The following is a 13189-nucleotide window of genomic DNA, read 5'->3' as shown; positions in this document are numbered from 1 at the left end:
AGAAGTATACGTGAAGCATAATAAATGCCTTATCTGTGTGGGTCTTTCAGACCAGGACTAAGAACTTGAGAGATGTTTGACTTTGAGATAGGGAAACAATTTTCCTTCCCTCTTTGGACCCCAGCTGCTCTGTACATGGGGATTCAGACTTGACTCTGTCTCAGAGCACATCACCAGATTTGGTAGCATCCATGCATCAGAGAGACCTAGACACACGAATACCCATTTTCAGTACTGAGCAAGCTGCAGAAGAAGTCCACCATTTCAACTTCTTCTTCATCTTGAGGGCAGGGTCTCCAACTGACTTGCACAAGAAGAAGACCGGTATCGAGGTTAGAGCTAAGGCAGCTCCCACTAGGCACTCCTAGTACAGCATTCTAGCAATGCAGAGTCATCGACTCTGTCCCTTCACGCAAGACCGTAGAGGCTGACTCCATTGCCCGGACCTTCAATGGCATCAACTTCCTCTATGCTGCATCCTACTGTATCAATATCGTGACATCTGAAGTGTTTGCAGTGGCCAGGGATCTCCTCTGCTTATTGGTGTCAGACCCACCACTGATGCAGGATGAGGCTCAGTTACTGAGTAATCCTGCCCCCCAGGACTGGGATATTTCTTGGCATCTGCACATTTGGTGCTGTATGGGACTGCACCTTTGTTATTACCATCAGGGTCTCGAAGTTCTGTTGTGCAGCAGAGCACACATATGATCCCTTCAGCAGGAAAGCCTCAGATTCTTCCTCTAGTACCATCCCCCTCCCATCAGGTCTTGGTCTCCTGCTACTCTACTTGTTACTATGCTGCCTTGGCATTCAGAGTGTGCTAATTTGTCCTTTGAGTCAGAGGCAGGATATTGTGCTTCACAATCTCTTTTCAGAAGGGCTCAAGCATCTTCCATTGCATCTTGGCTGCAATCATCTGGCATTCCAACCAAAGTCTATGAAACAATGGAGGATTTGCCCTTCATTCTCTCAGAAGACTGACTACAGTCTGGATTCTCTTTCAGAGTCTAAGGCAACCTTAAAGTCTTTGGACTTTTATACACCAGTCCTAAGAGAAAGTACTTCTGCTTTCAGGTCCAGCAAAGGTACCTGTTCTACCCAATAAGGTAGCCAGACCAGTCTAGGGGATGCCATAAGTCTCAGAGGAAGAGACCACCTTCTGCTACCTCTAAACAATCTGTAACATCTAAGCAATCTATTTGATTCAGTAGTTGAGGTCAGCAAGCCACTCTCTTAATTTCTCCTGCTTTTGGCAGCAAGTTGTCCCACTTCCTAAGCATTTAGACCCCCATTATAATCTATCGATTGGGTTCTAAATGTGATGGAACTGAGATGTACCCTGCAATTCACCTCTATTCCCCTTCCCCACACACCTCACCACCCCTTTTCAAGGGCCATTCTCACAAGACTGTACTGATTCAAGAAGCCAATCTCTATTACAGTTAGGGGCAGCAGAGTCAGCATTGTGGGGAGGGAGTCTGTTCCCACTATGTTCTCGTTGGAGAGTCCAAGGGATGTCTCAGACCTCGTTTAGAGCTGCAAAAACTCAACAGATACATGAAAAAAGATAGTTTTATGTGATTACCCCTACATCTGTTATCCCAACCCTAGACCCCAATGACTGGTTCACTGCCCATGACTTAAGCCTTGTCTCCACTTACCGTGGCTCAACCCTGTGGTGATTGATCCACCGGGGGTCAATTTAGTGGGTGTAGTGAAGACCTGCTAAACTGACCTCTGATCACTCTCCCATTGACTCCGGAACGAGAAGCATAAAGTAAGTCGATGGGAGAGTTTCTCCCATCGATCCAGCATGGTGTAGACACCTCAGTGAGTCGATCTAAAGTACATCGACTCCAGCTACGTTATTCGTGTAGCTGAAGTTGCGTAACTTAGGTCGATTTAGCCCCACAGTGTAGACCTGCCCTTACAGGATGCCTGCTTCCATTTGGTCATTCACCAAAGCCACAAAGTTTTTAAGACTTCTTGTAGCAGATGCTCGTTATCAGTTTATGATGGTCCTCTCTGGCTTTTTGTCAGCCCCTTGAGTCTTCACAAAGTGCATGGCATTGGCTGCGACACATCTCAGGAAGGCAGATGTTTAGGTGTACCCATATCTGGATGACTTAATGGTTCAAGCTTGGTCCAGACAGCAAGTAATGGTAGCCATGAAGAAGTTCCAATCCCTCTTTCGCTTGTTGGGCCTGTTAGTCAAGAAAGATAAATCAGTTCTCCTTATACAGAGAATCAAATTTAATAAAAACATATTTGATTTGACGACAGTGAAGATTGTATTCATCTCAGGCCAGGTTTCAGGTGATTTTGGACCTGGGCAAATACTTCAAGGCTTCATATGACAGTGAGGAATTGCCTGAAACTTTCTGGTCCCATGACCGCTTGCACATATGAAATAGCATGCCAGACTTCACCTCAGTGTCATGCAGAGGTTGTTGTAGACTGTCTGACATCCATCTCGCCATCCGTCTCATCATCCACTGGATGTGCTGACTCTCATACCTGCAAGTGCTTTGTCATTTCCAGACTGGTGGATGGACTCTGCCATTGTATCCAAAGAAGGGGTTTTTTGGCCCAACCCTGCCCTCCAGGACCCTAATCCTGGATGCTTCATCTTTCGGTTGGGGAGCTTATGTAGGGGATTTTCAGACTCAGGGACTGGACAGATCAGTATCTCTCCCTCCATGTCTGTGTTCAAGAGCTTTGAGCCTGGCCTGTCAAGTGTTTGTTCCCTGCATCAAAAGCTGTTTTGTACAGGTTCTCAAAGACAACAGTGCTGTGATATTCTGTCTAAATGAGCAGGGAGGTGACAGGTTAGACAGACACCCTGTGCCAAGCGGCAGTGAAACTTCGGTCTTTTTGTATCAGGAATAAGATTATGCTCAAAGTACCTCACCTTCCTGGATCTCAGAACTTCTAGTGGATCATCTCAGCAGATTATTTAGCAAAGATCACAAAGCAAAGTGCATTTTTCAAATTTGGGGAAATAGACTTGTTCGCCACTCAACAGAACAGGAAGTGTCACCAGTTCTCTGTACCAGGGCAGGGCAGAGGCCAGGGTCTGTGTCATATGCCCTCCTGCAATCCTGGAAGAGGAAACATCTTTACACTTTTCCTTCCAACCCTATGGCGCCAAGTGTTTTGAGCAAACTCTGACAGGATCATGCCATCCTAATTTTGACCACACCAGCATGCCCCCATCAGTTTTGGTTCTCGGACCTGTTGAGTCTTTCAATTCAAGATCCCACACCTCTCTCTTAGGTCTCGGGGACATAGTTTTGCAGGACCGTGGCCAGACTGCATCCCAAACCTCGTAGCCTCTACCTTACTCCTTGGATGCTCAATGGCTGACTTCCCAGGTAGCTGTCTGTTCCCTTGGAGTGCAAAATATTTTAAATAGCAGAAAACACTCCCACTTATACTCACCTCAAGAAATGGAAGAGATTCTCCATGTGGTCGCAGCAGGAAGATACCTCTCCTTCAACGGCTCCCCTTCAGTCTGCTGTGGATTACATGCTTCACCTAAAGGTAAAATGACTTTCTACCATTTCCCTGAGGGTTCATCTGGCAGCTGTTGCCACATTCCATCCTCCGGTAGATGAAAGATATGTCTTGTTCCAACCCTACAACTGTTAGGTTCTTGAAAGGTTTGGACAGGATCTTTCCTCCTATTAGGACCAACACCATCTGGGGATCTGAATTTGGTTCTTTCTGTTTTAATGGGGCCTCCTTTTGAACCTATAACTATGTGATTTGTTTTCTCATCTCTGAATTAAGGTAGTGTTCTTGGTGGCTATTACTTTCGACCAAGAGGGTAACAGAATTTCAGGCTTTGCTGGCTGTTGCTCCTTTTATGTTTATCTTTATGAAAGTTAACATGTGTCACACCCCAAATTTCTCACAAAAGTGGTGTTGAATTCTAAATAAGCTTATATACTTACTAACCTTTTTTCCTAAAACCTCACTCTCTAAGATGAGGAAAAACTCCATTCTTGGGACTTCCATAGGGTGTGTTAGCCTTTTACCTGTTTAGAATATCTCCTCAAGTATTTGTCTCCTTTGCTGACAGGATGAGGGGGCAACTTGTCACTTCGCAGAGGATTTCTTCCTGGATCTCCTCTATTCATCTGTGCTATGATATTTCTGAGGTTCCACCCCTCAGAATTTTAGCATACTCTATGAGAACACAAGCAGCATTGGCTGCTTTCTTGGGTCACGTTCCCATCAGTAAAATTTGCAGGACTGCACCTTGGTCATCTATACATATGTTCATCACACATTATGCTCCCTTCCAAGCCTCAAACCTTGAGGCTAGATTTAGGAGCATGGTGTTGCAGTCCGATCTCCTATTCCATCTAGAACTGCATGTGGGTCACCTAAAGTGGAATGGACAAGTGCAAGCAATCGAAGAAGAAAAAAGGGTTGCATTACCTGTTCAGTAGCTGTTCTTCAAGATGTGTTGCACATGTCCATTCCACAACCCACCCTCTTTCCCTTCTATATCAGAGTCACAGCAAGTACTGGCTTCCGGAGTGAAGTAATTGAGAGGGGTTGGGTGGCTCCACCCCTGTATACTTTTGGCTAGCAACATGAATGTTCAGAGAGTGCATGCTCTGCCCTGATTGGGACCACTATGGGAAACAATTCTCCAGCTTCGGCGCACTGGCAAACATATACGCACCTCTAAAGTGGAATGGACATGTGAAGCACATCTCGAAGAACAAGTTTGGGTGGAGGTTTTTGTTTTGTTTTTTTAACTAAAAAAAAATAGTATATACTTAGGTCATGTTAGAGGTTTACCAAAAATAACTTCATCCATAACAGGATTTTTTTTTAAAGAATAGAAGGCTTTAAAGAATTTTAAGTAGTCTTGAAGAAGATCTAATTTAGAAATTTAAATATTAAACCTCATTTGTGAAGGAAGGGAAAACGTTTTGGAGTGAGGTGTTGCCTATACAGAAGCAATAGAGCAGAAAGCTATGAATATCTAACCTTTGGACAGGTCATATGGTGTTACCTTCATAAAGATAGACTTTTTGAAAATTATACTTTGATTCATCAAGCATTTCCCATTTTTTTTGAACAACTTCTCCTCCAGAATATATTGCCATGTACACATATGAGAGTTCGGAACAAGGAGACTTAATCTTTCAACAAGGAGATATGATTCTTGTGACAAAAAAAGACGGTGACTGGTGGACAGGAACATTGGGTGACAAATCTGGAGTCTTTCCTTCTAATTATGTGAGACTGAAAGATTCTGAGGTAAAGAGATATGAAACATTACAAAGTCTATCCTTTTTGTGTCTCATTTGTCCACTTTATAATGTTCATTTGATGATTTCAAGTCAGTGAATCATATGGAGGGTTTTTTATCTTACAACTTTATTGGACATGAAAAAAGCATTGTTACGGTGAAATTTGAAAGAGATATTCCTGTATAAACTACCATGGAGTACCCCAGAGGTTCTCAACAGGGGGTTCACAAACCATTTCAGGAGGGCCACGGGGCCCTGTGGCTAAAACCCAGAGCCTGAGCCACAGCACTCCATGTAGGGCTGAAGCTGGGAGCAGCATGGCTGCATTTTGAGTCCCGGTGCTCCCCCTGGGGCAGAAACCCTGAGCCCATAGGCAGAGTTGGAGGGCTACAGGGGTGTTACACCGTCCTCCCCCCTGAAACTACAGTGCAAGAGCAGGGCAGCCCCAGGGAAGCTCTAGCCCCCTCCACCTCCTTGTTTCCCCACGCCCTGGCCAGGTTGGAGGCGCAAAGCTTTGTCTTCTGCTGCTGCAGGGGGTTGAAGCTGCTCCTCAGCTCCCAGCCCCTTTTGCTCACACAGCTGGTAAGAGCTGCCTGGGTGAGCAGACCCGGCTCCATGGCGGTCAGAGCCCTCGGGGAACAGAGGCTGCAGGGGAGCCCTCCCGACACACAGCCGCTAGTTACCCCCCTGCCTGTAACCTGAGCTGTTTTCAAACTTTTTGAGCTGAGCCCCCGACCTTTTGAGTTATAATTTTTGGTTGCGCCCCACACCCAGACAGGCTGGGTGGCCTGCTGAGGTGAGTCAGGTGGTGTTCCCTTCCCAACCCCACCGTGTGGAGTTGTCTTGAGTCCCGCTGGCCCCTGCCTACCCAAAATAGAAGTCAAACTACACCTATTCCGGCACCCCCCAAACCCTGGCTGAGAGCCCCAAGTCCCCCATCTCCACTGGCCCCTAGAGTTTTTATAGCATGTTGTGGGGGGCCTCAGAAAGAAAAAGGTTAAGAACACCTGGAGTACCCTGGCACTTACCGTTATTAAAGGCCCGTATGGTATCATGTACAGCCAAATCAGAGTAATTATTGCTGTTTTCCAGTTAACAGTACTATGACCAAAGAGAATGGGCAGTAAGATATGACTTGAAACAATATAAAAAGGGGAAATATCCTAACATAAAATATTAATCTTTTCTTTCCAAAGCAAGGTATTGTAATAATGAACCCAAGGGAACAAGCCCAGGGGAAAAACTAATCTTACCCAATAGCCATATTCTGGTGAAGTTAGATTCATATCAATTTAATTCCAGAAGTTCTGAAACTGAATGCGCTCCGACCACATGTGTAGGCCCTGAAAGGGGGAATGTGTTTGTCAATATTGTTAGCTGGGGTGGACATGGGCGGAGATTCGCTTTTCTTTTCTGGAGATGGTATCTTGTATTAAACCTAAGAGATGTTTTCTCATGCACATTCTCATCTATTTGAGAATGCAATTGTCATCTATCAGTGAGTGTTAGCTGGGTCATTATGTGGTTGTCTGTATACACTTAAGTTCCTTCTTGCAACAAGATGAGAAATATACTGTATTCTACTGACTTACTGCACTTCTCTTCAACATAAAAATATTATGGTCAAGACTTTAAAAAATGGGGGTCTAAATTTAGGCTTCTAAACTCTTATTTGGATTGGATTTAGGTGCCTAAATAAGGATTTAGGAGCCTGTCTTTTGGTGCACATTTTTTAAAGTCTTGACATCTGTGTTAATGAGATATTACTGTCTCTGTGGGCTATATATATATAATATGGAATATTAGTGCTTATGTAGTCATCACTTAACTTTTTTCACTTTTTGGAAGGACTGAAGAGTGATACTTTTTTATCAGTAGTACAGTATGTAGATACTGAAAGGGCACTCATCTTTTCTATTAAAATAGAAAATACAGTTATCTCTTCTGTGATAAGAACAGGAGTACTTGTGGCACCTTAGAGACTAACAAATTTATTAGAGCATAAGCTTTTGTGGACTACAGCCCAGTTCATCGGATGCATAGACTGGAACATATAGTAAGAAGATAGATAGATAGATATATACACACACACGTACAGAGAAGGTGGAAGTTGCCATACAAACTGTGAGAGGCTGATTAATTAAGATGAGCTGTTATCAGCAGGAGAAAAAAACTTTTGTAGTGATAATCAAGATGGCCCATTTAGACAGTTGACAAGAAGGTGTGAGGATATTTAACATAGGAAAATAGATTCAATATATGTAATGACCCAGCCACTCCCAGTCTCTATTCAAACCCAAGTTAATGGTATCTAGTTTGCATATTAATTCAAGCTCAGCAGTTTCTCACTGGAGTCTGTTTTTGAAGATTTTCTGTTGCAAAATTGCCACCCTTAAATCTTTTACTGAGGGGCCAGAGAGGTTGAAGTGTTCTCCTACCTGTTTTTGAATGTTATGATTCCTGATGTCAGATTTGTGTCCATTTATTCTTTTGCGTAGAGACTGTCCGGTTTGGCCAAGGTACATGGCAGAGGGGCATTGCTGGCATGTGATGGCATATATCACATTGGTAGATGTGCAGGTGAATGAGCCCCTGATGGCGTGGCTAATGTGATTAGGTCTTATGATGGTATCACTTGAATAAATATGTGGACAGAGTTGGCATTGGGCTTTGTTGCAAGGACAGGTTCCTGGGTTAGTGTTTTTGTTGTGTGGTTGCTGGAGAGTATTTGCTTCAGGTTGGGGGGCTGTCTGTAAGTGAGGACTGGTCTGTCTCCCAAGATCTGAGAGTGAGGGATCATTTTTCAGGATAGCTTGTAAATCTTTGATGATGCGCTGGAGAGGTTTTAGTTGGGGCTGAAGGTGACAGCTGGTGGCATTCTGTTATTTTCTTTGTTGGGCCTGTCCTGTAGTAGGTGACTTCTGGGTACTCTTCTGGCTCTGTCAATCTGTTTTTTCACTTCAGCAGGCCCAACAAAGAAAATAGCAGAACGCCACTAGTTGTCACTGGGTTGAGGGTGCCCAGTGGGAGCCGCGATCGGCAGAACCTGCAGACGCGGCAAGTAAACAAACCGGCCCAGCCTGCCAGGGGCTTTCTCTGAACAAGCGGCGTCCCAAGTTTGGGAAACACTGCAGTAGATTAAAGGATAAATCTAATCTCCACTGTTCATTATTTATGCAGTGCACTTTAAGAATAAATAAAACATGGTCCTGTTCTTGGATCTGACAGCCTAATGTTAGATATAACACAAGTGAGAGCAGCATGCAGGGGAGAGCAGAAGAGGGGTGAAGGTTTCAATAATATTACCAGCATTCAGAAGTACTGTTTTTCTGGGCAGACTTTTCATAACTCTGATGTGCAATAGGATTTTTGGATTTTCAGAGGTTGGTTCTCTATCTGGTTTAGCTGGAGCAATTTCGCCCACTGTGAACTCTGACTCAGATTATCATCTTCCCTTTAGATTGATGGGGTTCATGATCTGTCACACAGCTGGAAACCTTCCCAGATTCTCCAAACTAAAAACACTCTTTCCTTCCTAAACTAGTGAAGATGTTTGTTTTTAATTATTCATTATTCACTATTACAGATAATATTTGGGGTGACAATCCATCTGAGAATTGCTACAAGGATAGATCCACTCTAGGACAGTCACTAACTCTTCAGAGCCTTCTTTTGGAAAATGCTGTAGCAAAGCCATTTTGGTAGTCAAGAGAAATAAACATATGAATATGTGTAAGTTTTATATTTGCCTTTTTATTTTAAGGTCCCTGGAACTGCTGGAAAAACGGGAAGTTTAGGGAAGAAACCTGGTGAGTTACGCAGTGTGGCAACATTTTATTTCTCCTAAAGGTTATATTTGCTTCTAACAAAGAGTAAGAAACTTAAATAGGAATGAAATCTCCTTTGAAACAATTTAATAAGTTGCTCATTCTTATTCTTCCCTCTTTCCCTAGGTATAGCCCAGTATGTTGTTACCTTTCTTTAAACATTTGCATCTGCTTTAGGGTTTTGTACAGCATCCATCACGGCAGTATCAAAGCACCAGGTGGTTACAAAACTCGCCAAAAAACTGTTGCCTGAAAGTGAATGTAAATTCACATAACTTGGGGATAGTGCATATAACAGGGCAGTTGATCCATGAGGATTCTGCAGTTTTATGTACATGTCTGATAAACATGGTGAAGTACACATTCCACTTCAGATTATGGCATTCTGCCTGGAATCCTGCACAATTTGCTTCCCCCAGCAGCCCACAAAACTGAGGGTTGGCCCTGTCTGTTGGTCAGCATGAAGGTTTCAGTGTTTCTAAATGCCCAGCCAACAGGAAGTGAAAATTCTAGTGAGATGGTTGAATGTTTTCAGTACTTTCTCTAAATAAAGGAGCAGCAAGAAGACTGGGCATTCTTGGCAGAAACTGGTAGTGGGTGGGGGCACAGGGACAGCTATTTTCTGAATTTTCAGAAGCAATACAAAACTGATTACAGACATGTCAGTGTTTATACAGAGAAGGGTTGTGTCTTCAAGCTGTATACGCACTGTGCTAAAAGGGGCCTAACTTTCTTGAGCTGGCTTTTGATTCAGTTGGAATTCTTCCCATGAGAATTCAACACTCAGAAATAATAAAGAATATATTCAGAATGCAATAGAGCTGTTTGTTTGTTTTCTGAAAGATTTCTAAGAGCCTCCTCTTTAACTTCCCGCTTCTCCCATGTAATAGGTGAAAATCTGAACTTGCAGGTATGGCATAACTTGTGTGAACTTGTAGCAATAATCCTCTGTGTGTGGGAAAGGGGATATTCTGAAACCTCTAGTCTGAACAAATAATTCAGTTTCTGTATTTAAATGGTGATTTGTAAGAAAATAGAAGTACTCTCATGTTCTGGCAGACAGATGAAGAGAGAGCCAATTTTTGCTCCCTCCAGCAGACTTGTACAGAATAATACAGTAGATTAATATCATAATTATGGCTTGCTACAGTGGAAGATGGGTATTTCTGAGTTTTATCAGTTAAAACTAATTTTGATAAACCCCACATCTAGTTTCTCTCTTCCTGCTCTCTTGCCCCTGAATAGCTTTAGCTAAAATCCAGAGGCCCACAGAGTTTCTCCAATAGCAGTATATCCAACTTTTCTGCGTAATAGCTTTACTACTTCACTTTTGTAGAGTAAAATGCATATAACTATCATCAGTTCTTCTCCAGCTGTAATCCTGTCATTGTCCAGATAACTTTAAAAATGCTGTCTGCAGCCTCCTGCTTGCACACTGGACATGCTGCACCTTCAGCCCAGCTTCCAATTCTGATGTCTGTCCTACTCTCAGCCACCAATTCTTCAGCCTGCTCCCTTGATTCTATCCCTTTTTGACTCCCTTGCCCCCACCTCAACTGTCCCTCTCTCTCATCCTCAGTGAGCCACTCTTCTGCATTTAAACATTTCATCATTTCCCACAACCTCAAGCCCCTCAACATCAGTCTGCCTCTTCACTCTGAACATTCAGTTCAAAATCGGATTAAACAGTGTCTCCATTTCGTATAAACTGCCTTCAACCACCTCCACTTTAGGTTACCAGGAAACTTTCTGGACAGATCTCAAGGCTTCTCTTCCATTCTTTATTTCTCAATTTATTTGCTGCCTTCAACACAGCTGATTGCTCCTATTTTATGAAAATCTCTCCCCATACCTTCCAAGGCTCTGCGCCTGTGATTCTTTCTCTTCAACTGGTCCTCTTCTGAGTTCCCTAGCCGACTAGCCTCAGGTGTCACTTCTTTCATCTATGTGCTGCCCCAGTATAACCTCATTCATTCTTAACTTCCATTGTTACCATTGCTGGTGGGGAGATAGATCTAGGAGTCAATCACCATTTCCTGCTGTTCTGTGCAGAAACACATAGGCAAGTGTGTGCATGTGCATGGAAGAGTCTGCTCAGTTGCAGATTCACCTCTCCATGGCTGGGCATGATGTAAGGGCTCTCCTACTGCTTTGGCACTCCATGCTGACAGCAGCTCTGGCTCTGGGCTGTTCTCTCTTCCTGTGACTAGACCCTCCAGCCAGGCCACTTCTAGGCCTGCTTCTTCTGCGGAAAGCCAAGGCCAACGTGCCGATGGTCTGGCAGCCTAATTCGAGAGATTGGGTCCAACTCAGGCTTTTGGGGCCTGCCCAGCCCTTGGCTGTGTGGTCTTCACACCTCACCCTAGGTGGGCTGGTAGCGAAACCCAGCTTTACCCTCTACTCTGGGTTCCAGCCCAGTGACCTTGTACGAAGCAGATGATGTCTGTCTGTTCAGACCCACTTCTGTATCCCTGGGCTGCTTCCTGAGCAGCTAGGCCTTTCCCTGGCTGACTCTTCTATAGGTCCCAAGACAAAGGGGAGCCAAAGTAGTTATGAAGAACAAAAGGAAACTAAAAGGTCCATTACTTACCTGTCCCAAGGAGGCTCTGACATTTTAGAAGTCTATAGTTAGGTTCAAGCCCCAGCTGGTCCTTCCTTCCAGGCAGCTTATTGACTCAAAGGTATAGCCAATTGTTGACTGCACTCATGGTTTGCTCTTAAAAATTTTCAAGAGACCAAATAACTGACTTAGCCAAATGTATTGTCTAAAGACAAAAGAGTACAATACGAAAAGGAGACACATACATCCTTCTTCTGGGAAGCAATTGTTATCTTGCAGCGTATTCACCTTACACAGGAAGTGTGCTTTAAAAGTACATATTCTTCTCTGAGTGCTGTCCCTGTGGGTGCTCCGCTCCAGGTGACGGTGCGTCCCAGCGCCGTTGATCGGAGATCTTTGGAAGCAGTGCCTAGTCAGGATGCACGTGCTCAGCTGCTGTCTCGGGGTCTCGTTAGAGTCTGTGCGCACATCCTGTGCCCCCCTCAGTTCCTTCTCAACCGTCCTTGGCTGAAGGCAGGACTCGGGGCAGTGCTAACACTCTTCCCTGGTCTCTGAAGGAAACAATCACAAAAATATAGAAATAGGTAGTTAATAACATCCCAGTTGTTTCCCTTCCTTTAGAATAATTAATTACTTTAAAAAAAAACAAAAAAAACCCACTTTTTTTCCTCAAGCTCGTCTCCCGTGGAGATACTCTCCCCTGGCACTCCAAGTTCAACAATGCCAGGGGCTTCAGGATTTAAAAAGTGTCTCCCCTGTCAGGACTCTATGCCAAAGTCCAATGGACATTCACGCTAGATGAAGTGCCAAGGTGAGACACACGTCCCTGCTAAGCACCTCCACTGCACAAGCCTCAAAACCAGAGCTTGTCATGACAGAGACCTGTGGCTGAAAATTATTCTTATGCGGAAATCCCTGCAGCCGCCTCCGGAGAAGGGCACTGTTAAACTCTCTCCCTCATGCTCCCCAGCCAGGTCTGAACCTATTGGGAGCACGGCTTCACCCTCTCAGGCAGAGAGGCAAGAAGCCCAACTGTCTCCAAGCAGAGACTTTCACAAGGGTAAAGGGTCTCCTGCAAGATCGTTACCCTCAGTGCTGTTAGCGCCGAAGGCAGGAGCCTCTGACCATCCCAGCCGCTTTCGCGGAGCGCAGAGCCAGGGACCCAACTTCCTGTGCAAGGAAGATCTCCTCAGCACCGGCCTCTTCAGCACCAAAAATAGACCTGGTGCCAACAGTGCGCTCTGCTCCTGTGCCGACAAGAACATTGGCACTGAGCCTGCCTGCTGCTCACATAGCAGCAGCAGACCTCCCGCAGGGCGCACACAAGAGACCCGCAGCACCGGGGAAAGCTAAACAAAAGTCTGTGCATGCCTCTGAGCAGAGACCTCGCGCAGCACACTCAGACCCAAGGGAACAGCAACAACAGTTGCTGAGTCAAGGTGACCTTTCAGTGGCACCTGAGCCTAACTCTCCGCTCCTGGACACACAGTGCTCACTCTTTGACCAGCCACTGTCCCCACCTGATC

At 44.7% G+C, this 13189-nt stretch overlaps 1 protein-coding gene across 9 annotated transcripts in view; it reads left to right on the top strand.

Annotated features, from left to right (window-relative positions):
* The window catches only part of ITSN1 (intersectin 1), a 222775-nt gene that overhangs the window by 159908 nt on the left and 49678 nt on the right, over positions 1–13189 (top strand). For all 9 annotated transcript variants that reach the window (XM_073361581.2, XM_073361520.2, XM_073361526.2 and 6 more), the window contains 2 exons: positions 5117–5283; positions 9040–9085. In XM_073361581.2, coding sequence (XP_073217682.1) covers positions 5117–5283; positions 9040–9085 — 213 coding nt within the window. The remainder of the gene's footprint in view (positions 1–5116; positions 5284–9039; positions 9086–13189) is intronic.

This window comes from Lepidochelys kempii, chromosome 1, assembly GCF_965140285.1.
Source record: "Lepidochelys kempii isolate rLepKem1 chromosome 1, rLepKem1.hap1, whole genome shotgun sequence".
In the NCBI taxonomy this organism is placed as follows: domain Eukaryota; kingdom Metazoa; phylum Chordata; order Testudines; family Cheloniidae; genus Lepidochelys; species Lepidochelys kempii.
The sequence above is the reverse complement of the archived record's forward strand: the minus strand, read 5'-3'. Positions and strand labels throughout refer to the sequence as shown.